This window comes from Bombina bombina, chromosome 7 (assembly GCF_027579735.1).
Source record: "Bombina bombina isolate aBomBom1 chromosome 7, aBomBom1.pri, whole genome shotgun sequence".
Lineage (NCBI taxonomy): Eukaryota > Metazoa > Chordata > Amphibia > Anura > Bombinatoridae > Bombina > Bombina bombina.
The window spans coordinates 186422316-186433029 of record NC_069505.1 but is presented as its reverse complement, the minus strand read 5'-3'; the positions used below and the strand labels follow the sequence as shown (position 1 = coordinate 186433029).

Sequence of the window (10714 nt, the reverse complement as noted above, 5' to 3'; positions counted from 1 at the left end):
GGGGGTTTCATATCTCTTTAATAATTGCACTGCAAAAACAAAACAAAATATCTGAATACAATAAAAATGTTTTGTACACTCTTAAAACTGACATTTCAGGGTTTTGCCACTTAAGAAAAAAACAGGGATAGGCAACTTGTTTATGTAACTTTATCTTATCTCCTCAGCTTTGGCTTTGTTCTTAAAGTGATTGTAAACTTTGGTTATTGAATCCACACTATATAGAATTATTCATAAAAAAAGGGGCACTTTCATTCATAAAAATAATTAAAGACGCTTCATTTGTAAAATAATTACCATTTAGTGATCGTAAACATTGCGGTGTTCCTCCGCCCGTATCTAATACTAAAGTGTTCAATGACGTATCCAGCTTCAGCCAATCATTGTGTGCCCCACACGCTGGACCCAAAGGGGGCACACAACGATTAGCTGAAGCCGGATTCATCATCAAAGAGAAAAACTTGAGTTTGAAATGCAATTTTTACGATTAGTAAATGGTACAATTATTTTAAGAATGAAGTGTCTAATTATTTTTATGAATGAAAGTGCCCCTAGTTTTATGAATAATTATAAGGGAGCAGTAGTTTTCAGAAGTAAATTGAAGTGAAAGAGGCTGAAATAAATAATGAATTTGAATGTTGTTTCCTTACATAAACATTTTTGGATTGATTTGTGAGTAGAATGTCTCTTCAAACACGAATAAGAAAAAAAGAACATTTCTGGTGTGATGCTCTGTCCTTCAGCTGGGCCAGTATAATACATATTAGGTAGGTGACAAACAGGTTATTGTCTAAGGTACCTGGTCTCCAGAGTCCTCCCAGCCACGTTCCGTTATCTTCTCTTCAGCTTCCTCTCTCTGCTCTTCTCGTTCTTCCTCTTCTACTTGCCCTTCCTCATACTCTCTGGTACTTGATAATGAGAAATATAGAAAGTGCAACAATCTCCATTACTGCAGCATTTTCATAAAGACTATGGAATATCTGTAGGTCATACGCAAAGCACTGTCTGCACCTATAACAATACCATAACTAACAATTGTAGTAGAACGATAAACTGAATCCTCCATACAGTGGCAACATATACAAATCCCCTTCTATGTAAGTGATTATATATGTAGCCCTCCCCAGCTGTATCACACTGATTACATCATCGCGCGGAATGTTAAAGAAGAAGTGATACTACATTTAGCCACCAATCAGGATGCGCTACCCAGGTGCTGAAACTAAAATGGGCCGGCTCCTAAGCTTTACAGTCCTGCTTTTCAAATAAAGATACCAAGAAAAATTAATTATAGAAGTAAACTAGAAAGTTGCTTGTTCTATCTGAATCATGAGAGAAAACATTTGGGTTTCATATCCCTTTAAAATTAAATTTTCATGATTCAGTTGGTTCATTGATGATGCACTTGTAAACAACATTCCAATGTACTTATATTATCAAAATTGTTTTGTATCTTTTGTTAATGAGTAGGCTCAGGATCAGCAGTGAACTACTGGGAGCTAGCTGAACACATCTAGAGGCATATTTGTGCAGCCACCAATCAGTGTGAATATATTGTCATTTGGCTGGACAATCCCTCCATACAAATGGTTTGATTACCCCTGCTCTGGAGTAACCATAGACATTGAATAGTTATAGTGATGAGAACTTAAATACACCATGTGTGTAATGATTATAGTTAATAAACACAAATATATACGGCTAGATTACGAGCGGTAAGCTAAAAAAGCAGCGTTAAGAGGTCCTAACGCTGCTTTTTTACGCCCGCTGGTATTATGAGTCTTGCAGGTTTAGGGTCACCGCACACTTTTTTGGCCTTACCGCAAAAAGACTTACGTAAACTTCATAAAGTCTTTTTTCTATGGGACTTCCGTAGCGCTGATATTACGAGTCTGTCCTGGGAGACCAAAAAGTGAGCGGTACACCCTCTCCTGTCAAGAGTCCTACAGTAGTTATGAGTTTTATGGTACAACGCTGTAGCATAAAACTCATAACTAAAGTGCTAAAAAGTACACTAACACCCATGAACTACCTATTAACCCCTAAACCGAGGCTCTCCCGCATCGCAAACACTAAAATTAATTTTTTAACCCCTAATCTGCCGCTCCGGACACCGCCGCCACCTACATTATACTTATGAACCCCTAATCTGCTGCCCCCAACATCGCCAACACCTACATTATATTTATTAACCCCTAATCTGCTGCCCCAATGTCGCCGCAACCTACCTACACTTATTAACCCCTAATCTGCCGCCCCCAACGTCGCCGCCACTATAATAAACACATTAACCCCTAAACTCCCGCATTGCAAACATTAGTTAAATATTATTAAAACCTGATCTGCCATCATTTATTAACCTCTAATCTGCCGCCCCCAACGTCGCCGCCACTATATTAAAGTTATTAACCCCTAAATCTAAGTCTAGGGCGTCCCTTAGATTCCGATTGGCTGATAGAATTCTATCAGCCAATCGGAATTAAGGTAGAAAAAATCCTATTGGCTGATCCAATCAGCCAATAGGATTGAGCTTGCATTCTATTGGCTGATTGGATCAACCAATAGGATTTTTTCTACCTTAATTCCGATTGGCTGATAGAATTCTATCAGCCAATCGGAATCTAAGGGACGCCATCTTGGATGACATCACTTAAAGGAACCTTCATTAGTCGGGTAGTCGTCGGATGAAGAGGATGCTCTGCGTCGGATGTCTTGAAGATGGACCCGCTCTGCGCCGGATGGATGAAGATAGAAGAGTCCATCTGGATGAAGACTTCTGCCCGTCTGGAGGACCACTTCTGCCCGGCTTGGATGAAGACTTCTGCCCGTCTGGAGGACCACTTCGCCCGGCTTGGATGAAGACTTCTCCCGGTAAGTCGATCTTCAGGGGGTTAGTGTTAGGTTTTTTTAAGGGTGTATTGGGTGGGTTTTATTTTTAGGTTAGGGTTTGGGCCTGCAAAAGAGCTAACTGCCCTTTTAAGGGCAATGCCCATCCAAATGCCCTTTTCAGGGCAATGGGGAGCTTAGTTTTTTTTAGTTATTATTTTATTTGGGGGTTGGTTGTGTGGGTGGTGGGTTTTACTGTTGGGGGGGTTGTTTGTATTTTTTTTTACAGGTAAAAGAGCTGATTACTTTGGGGCAATGCCCCGCAAAAGGCCCTTTTAAGGGCTATTGGTAGTTAGTTTAGGCTAGGGGTTTTTTTTTATTTGGGGGGGGGCTTTTTTATTTTGATAGGGCTATTAGATTAGGAGTAATTAGTTTAAATATTTTGTAATTTGTTTATTATTTTCTGTAATTTAGTGGGTTTTTTGTACTTTAGCTAATTTAATTTAATTGATTTAATTGTTGTTAATTTAGTTAATTTATTTAATTATAGTTTAGTGTTAGGTGTTAGTGTAACTTAGGTTAGGTTTTATTTTACAGGTACTTTTGTATTTATTTTAGCTAGGTAGTTATTAAATAGTTAATAACTATTTAATAACTATTCTACCTAGTTAAAATAAATATAAACTTGCCTGTAAAATAAAAATAAACCCTAAGCTAGATACAATGTAACTATTAGTTATATTGTAGCTAGTTTAGGGTTTATTTTATAGGTAAGTATTTAGTTTTAAATAGGAATTTTTATTTAGATTTATTTAAATTATATTTGTTAGGGGGTGTTAGGGTTAGACTTAGATTTAGGGGTTAATAACTTTAATATAGTGGCGGCGACGTTGGGGCGGCAGATTAGGGGTTAATAAATGTAGGTAGGTGGCGGCGATGTTAGGGATGGCAGATTAGGGGTTAATAATATTTAACTAATGTTTGCGATGCGGGAGTGCGGCAGTTTAGGGGTTAATGTATTTATTATAGTGGCGGCGACGTTGGGGGTGGCAGATTAGGGGTTAATACGTGAAGCAGATTAGGGGTTCATAACTATAATGCAGGTGTCGACGATATCGGGAGCGGCAGATTAGGGGTTAATTAGTGTAAGATTAGGGGTGTTTAGACTCGGGGTTCATGTTAGGGTGTTAGGTGTAAACATAAATTTTATTTTCCCATAGGAATCAATGGGGCTGCGTTACTGAGTTATACGCTGCTTTATTGCAGGTGTTAGACTTTTTTTCAGCCGGCTCTCCCCGTTGATTCCTATGGGGAAATCGTGAACGAGCACATACGACCAGCTCACCGCTGACTTAAACAGCGCTGGTATTGAAGTGAGATTTGGAGCAAAATTTCACTCTATGCTCACTTTTTGTATTTTAACGCCGGGTTTGTAAAAACTCATAATACCAGCGCTGTAGGTAAGTGAGCGGTGAGAAAAAATTGCTCGTTAGCACCGCATAGCTCATAACGCAATACTCGTAATCTAGCCGATAGTTTCTTTTGCTTATAAAAATTCCTGATTTTTATTTAAGTGAACATGTTATGATACTCCGCTATGGAACTTATGTTATAATATAAATGTAATAAGAGTATTGCAGTATGCAGGAATACCTTTTTTATTGGACTAACATTACATAGTAAAAGACAAGCTTTCAAGATTTCTCTCTTCCTCAGGTCTGAAGAAATTACTGATTAATATGATTGATATTAATATGATTAATTTGTTTATTGATGCCTTGGAAAGAAGGGGGGCTAAAGGTACAGGGCAGGAGGTGGGAGAGATAGCTGAGAGAATTATATTTATTTATTAGAGTTGCTAACACACCAGTTATGTTGTTAGTTACAGGAAAGTGGTCTCCCTGGCAAGTGACATGTATACTGGGAATGTACCTTGTTGACCATTGGTGAGATGGGATCTCTTCATTTGTGCAGGGTTCTGGGCTGTTTGTCTCAAACTGAGGCTGTCAAGAAGCACATTATAATCATCAGGTTAAAGTGTGTTTTACTGTCACATTAACATATTCATAGGGTGCCCATATTGTCGCTTTAAAACAGGACACATATGAAAAATACATATGTCAGGGTTCATATAATGAAACATTAATCAAAACATGTCCCTTCAGAGAGTGATGTTCCTACCTCTGTCACTTCAGAGAGTGATGTTCCTACCTCTGTCACTTCATAGAGTGATGTTCCTACCTCTGTCACTTCAGAGAGTGATGCCTTGGAAAGAAGGGGGGCTAAAGGTACAGGGCAGGAGGTGGGAGAGATAGCTGAGAGAATTATATTTATTTATTAGAGTTGCTAACACACCAGTTATGTTCCTACCTCTGTCACTTCAGAGCGTGATGTTCCTACCTCTGTCACTTCAGTGAGTGATGTTCCTACCTCTGTCACTTCATAGAGTGATGTTCCTACCTCTGTCACTTCAGAGAGTGATGTTCCTACCTCTGTCACTTCAGAGTGTGATGTTCCTACCTCTGTCACTTCAGAGCGTGATGTTTCTACCTCTGTCACTTCAGAGCGTGATGTTCCTACCTCTGTCACTTCAGAGCATGATGTTCCTACCTCTGTCACTTCAGAGCATGATGTTCCTACCTCTGTCACTTCAGAGCGTGATGTTTCTACCTCTGTCACTTCAGAGCATAATGTTCCTACCTCTGTCACTTCAGAGCATAATGTTCCTACCTCTGTCACTTCAGAGCATAATGTTCCTACCTCTGTCACTTCAGAGCGTGATGTTCCTACCTCTGTCACTTCATAGAGTGATGTTCCTACCTCTGTCACTTCAGAGAGTGATGTTCCTACCTCTGTCACTTCAGAGAGTGATGTTCCTACCTCTGTCACTTCAGAGAGTGATGTTCCTACCTCTGTCACTTCAGAGCGTGAAGTTTCTACCTCTGTCACTTCAGAGAGTGATGTTCCTACCTCTGTCCCTTCAATGAGTGATGTTCCTACCTCTGTCACTTCAGAGCATGATGTTCCTACCTCTGTCACTTCAGAGAGTGATGTTCCTACCTCTGTCACTTCAGAGAGTGATGTTCCTACCTCTGTCACTTCAGAGCATGATGTTCCTACCTCTGTCACTTCAGAGAGTGATGTTCCTACCTCTGTCACTTCAGAGAGTGATGTTCCTACCTCTGTCACTTCAGTGAGTGATGTTCCTACCTCTGTTACTTCAGTGCGTGATGTTCCTACCTCTGTCACTTCAGAGAGTGATGTTCCTACCTCTGTCACTTCAGAGAGTGATGTTCCTACCTCTGTCACTTCAGTGAGTGATGTTCCTACCTCTGTCACTTCAGAGAGTGATGTTCCTACCTCTGTCACTTCAGAGAGTGATGTTCCTACCTCTGTCACTTCAGAGAGTGATGTTCCTACCTCTGTCACTTCAGTGAGTGATGTTCCTACCTCTGTCACTTCAGAGCGTGATGTTCCTACCTCTGTCACTTCAGTGAGTGATGTTCCTACCTCTTTCACTTCAGAGCGTGATGTTCCTACCTCTGTCACATCAGAGAAATGTTCCTACCTCTGTCACTTCAGAGAGTGATGTTCCTACCTCTGTCACTTCAGAGCGTGATGTTCCTACCTCTGTCACTTCAGAGAGTGATGTTCCTACCTCTGTCACATCAGAGAGTGATGTTCCTACCTCTGTCACTTCAGAGAGTGATGTTACTACCTCTGTCACTTCATAAAGTGATGCTCCTACCTCTTTCACTTCAGAGAGTGATGTTCCTACCTCTGTCACTTCAGAGAGTGATGTTCCTACCTATGTCACTTCAGAGCATGATGTTCCTACCTCTGTCACTTCAGAGCGTGATTTTTCTACCTCTGTCGCTTCCGAGCGTGATGTTCCTACCTCTGTCACTTCAGAGCGTGATGTTCCTACCTCTGTCACTTCAGAGCGTGATGTTCCTACCTCTGTCACTTCAGAACGTGATGTTCCTACCTCTGTCACTTCAGTGAGTGATGTTCCTACCTCTGTCACTTCAGAGCATGATGTTCCTACTTCTGTCACTTCAGTGAGTGATGTTCCTACCTCTGTCAGTTCATAGAGTGATGTTCCTACCTTTGTCACTTCAGTGAGTGATGTTCCTACCTCTGTCACTTCATAGAGTGATGTTCCTACCTCTGTCACTTCAGATCGTGATGTTCCTTCATCCTCCTCTTCCTCCACGTGAGATTCTTGGATTTCAGCTCCTTCTCTTTCCTCCTCTTTTTTTCCCATCTCATTTGCTTCTTCTTCTACAACCCTATGACCCTCTGTCTCTTCTGTGTGCACCTGATAAGCTTCCATCTGCTTCCTTTGTTCCAACCTTTGTGACCAGTCACCAAATCCTTCATCTTCTTCGCTCTCCAAGGTGCGCATGGGCTTCAATTCTGCCCTGAAATCAAGAACACAGGTGCTATGAGACTCAGTATGTGACATCAATAAGGAACTGAGTTAGATGCTTAAAGGGACATAATACTCATATGCTAAATCACTTGAAATTGATGCAGTATAACTGTAAAAAGCTGACAGGAAAATATCACCTGAGCATCTCTATGTAAAAAAGGAAGATATTTTACCTCACAATCTCCTCAGCTCAGCAGAGTAAGTTCTGTGTAAAAAGTTATACTCAGCTACTCCCAGCTGCAGGTAAAAAAAATTAAAAAAATGAAGAAATGAACAGCAGCCAATCAGCATCAGCAGTGCTGAGGTCATGAACTTTTACTGTGATCTCATGAGATTTGACTTGACTCTCATGAGATTTCATTGTAAACTTCCTTTACCTGATTGGTGAAATAAGATGAGAGTGCACGATGCTCATCCCTTCAGATGTCCCAGGACAGACACACTAAAATGCTGCTTAGAAATCCTTTACAATGGGAGGTGGCTACTGAGGAACTTTTGAGGTAAAATATCTTTCTTTTTTACATAGAGATGTTCAGGTGATATTTTCTAGTCAGCTTTTTACAGCTATGCTGCATCACTTTCAAGTGTTTAAACATTTGGGTATTATGGCCCTTTAATTGTACACTAGCTTTTTCTTTGCATAAATATTTTGTAGAATATTCATTTATTTAGCCCATCTGAAAGTGTTTTTGTAACAATGTAAAGTTTTGCGTATTGTGCTGATTATCAGACTCCTAACGAAAGAAAGAAAGAAAGAGAGAGAAAGAAAGAGAGAGAGAGAGAGAGAGAGAGAGAGAGAGAGAGAGAAAGAGAAAGAAAGAGAGAAATAGAGAAAAAGAAGACAGAAAGAAAAAGAAAGAAAGAAAGAGAGAGAGAGAGAGAGAGAGAGAGAGAGAGAGAGCAAGAGAAAGAGAAAGAAAGAGAGAGAAAGTGAGAGAGAAAGTGAGAGAGAGAGAGAGAGAGAGAAAGAGAAAGAAAGAGAGTGAAAGAGAGAAAGAACGAAAAAGAGAGAGAAAGAAAAAGAGAGAGAGAGTGGAAAACAAAGAAAGAGAGAGAAAGAAAGAAAGGAAGAAAGAGACAGAGAGAGAGAGAGAGAGAGAAAAGAGAAAAAAAGAGAAAGAAAGAGATAGAGAAAGAGAGAGAGAGAATTTAACTATTTTATTTTTTTGTTTTTATAAATGATGACGTTCTCCTGAATAACTAGATTTTGTTTTGATGCTTGCAGTAATGTGTCCTTGTCTGCCAACAGAGCTTTGGGACCTGCCCTTTTGAATTAGTGAGCAAGGACTCTCTATACATCACCTGTTGGTTTAAAACCCTCATTAAAGGGACATAGAGAAAGAGAAAGAGAGAAAGAGAGAGAAAGAGAAAGAGAAAGAGAGAGAAAGGCAGAAAAAGAAAAAAGAGAGAAAGGGAGATACAGAAAAAGAGAGAGAAAGAAAGAAAGAAAGAAAGAAAGAAAGAAAAAGAAAGAAAGAGCAAGAAAGAGAGAAAGAAAAAGAAAGAGAGAGATAAAGCGAGAGAGAAAGAAAGAGAGAGAGGAAGAGAGAGAGAGAAAGAGGAAAAAGAGAAAGAGAGAGAGAAAGAAAGAGAGAGAAAGAAAGAGAAAGAAAGAGAGAGAAAGAGAAAGAAAGAGAGAGAAAGAGAGAGAGAAAGAGAGAGAAAGAGAAAGAAAGAGAGAGAAAGAACGAGAAAGAGAGAGAAAGAAAAAGAGAGAGAAAGAGAGTGAAAGAAAGAGAGAGAAAGAAAGAAAGAGAGAGAGAAAGAGAGAGAGAAAGAGAGAGAGAGATAGAGAGAGAAAGAGAAAGAAAGAGATAGAGAAAGAGAGAGAATTTAACTATTATTTTTTTTTTTTTTTTTTATAAAGGATGACGTTCTCCTGAATAACTAGATTTTGTTTTGATGCTTGCAGTAATGTGTCCTTGTCTGCCAACAGAGCTTTGAGACCTGCCCTTTTGAACTAGTGAGCAAGCACTCTCTATACATCACCTGTTGGTTTAAAACCCTCATTAAAGGGACATGAAGACAAAATTAAACTTTCTTGGTTCAGACAGAGCAACAATTTTAAAAGACTTTTCTATTATCAAATTTACTCTGTAAAACCCAAACATTTTCATCTGTGAGTCAGACAGAACATAAAATTTTAAAAAAGTTTCCAATTTACTTCTGTTTATCATATTTCTTTTGTTACCGTGTGATTCTTTATGCATCTGCATTTGTTTTGTTACCGTGAGATTCTTTATGCATCTGCATTTGTTTTGTTACCGTGTGATTCTTTATGCATCTGCATTTGTTTTGTTACCGTGTGATTCTTTATGCATCTGCATTTGTTTTGTTACCGTGTGATTCTTTATGCATCTGCATTTGTTTTGTTACCGTGAGATTCTTTATGCATCTGCATTTGTTTTGTTACCGTGTGATTCTTTATGCATCTGCATTTGTTTTGTTACCGTGTGATTCTTTAGGCATCTGCATTTGTTTTGTTACCGTGTGATTCTTTAGGCATCTGCATTTGCTTTGTTACCGTGTGATTCTTTATGCATCTGCATTTGCTTTGTTACCGTGTGATTCTTTAGGCATCTGCATCTGTTTTGTTACCGTGTGATTCTTTAGGCATCTGCATTTGTTTTGTTACCGTGTGATTCTTTATGCATCTGCATCTGTTTTGTTACTGTGTGATTCTTTATGCATCTGCATTTGTTTTGTTACTGTGTAATTCTTTATGCATCTGCATTTGCTTTGTTACTGTGTGATTCTTTATGCATCTGCATTTGTTTTGTTACCGTGAGATTCTTTATGCATCTGCATTTGTTTTGTTACCGTGAGATTCTTTATGCATCTGCATTTGTTTTGTTACCGTGTGATTCTTTATGCATCTGCATTTGTTTTGTTACCGTGTGATTCTTTATGCATCTGCATTTGTTTTGTTACCGTGAGATTCTTTATGCATCTGCATTTGTTTTGTTACTGTGTGATTCTTTATGCATCTGCATTTGTTTTGTTACCATGTGATTATTTATGCATCTGCATTTGTTTTGTTACCGTGTGATTCTTTATGCATCTGCATTTGTTTAGTTACCGTGTGATTCTTTAGGCATCTGCATTTGTTTTGTTACTGTGTGATTCTTTAGGCATCTGCATTTGCTTTGTTACCGTGTGATTCTTTATGCATCTGCATTTGTTTTGTTACCGTAAGATTCTTTATGCATCTGCATTTGTTTTGTTACCGTGTGATTCTTAAGGCATATGCATTTGTTTTGTTACCGTGTGATTCTTTATGCATCTGCATTTGTTTTGTTACCGTGTGATTCTTAAGGCATCTGCATTTGTTTTGTTACTGTGTGATTCTTTATGCATCTGCATTTGCTTTGTTACCGTGTGATTCTTTATGCATCTGCATTTGTTTTGTTACCGTGTGATTCTTAAGGCATCTGCATTTGTTTTGTTACTGTG

At 39.1% G+C, this 10714-nt stretch overlaps 1 protein-coding gene across 2 annotated transcripts in view; it reads right to left on the bottom strand.

The window, feature by feature from the left end:
- Positions 1-10714, bottom strand: part of LSP1 (lymphocyte specific protein 1) — a 183489-nt gene that overhangs the window by 52328 nt on the left and 120447 nt on the right. For both annotated transcript variants that reach the window (XM_053720493.1, XM_053720494.1), the window contains exons 3-5: positions 6995-7250; positions 4759-4829; positions 800-908 (exon numbers count right to left, since the gene is read on the bottom strand). In XM_053720493.1, coding sequence (XP_053576468.1) covers positions 800-908; positions 4759-4829; positions 6995-7250 — 436 coding nt within the window. The remainder of the gene's footprint in view (positions 1-799; positions 909-4758; positions 4830-6994; positions 7251-10714) is intronic.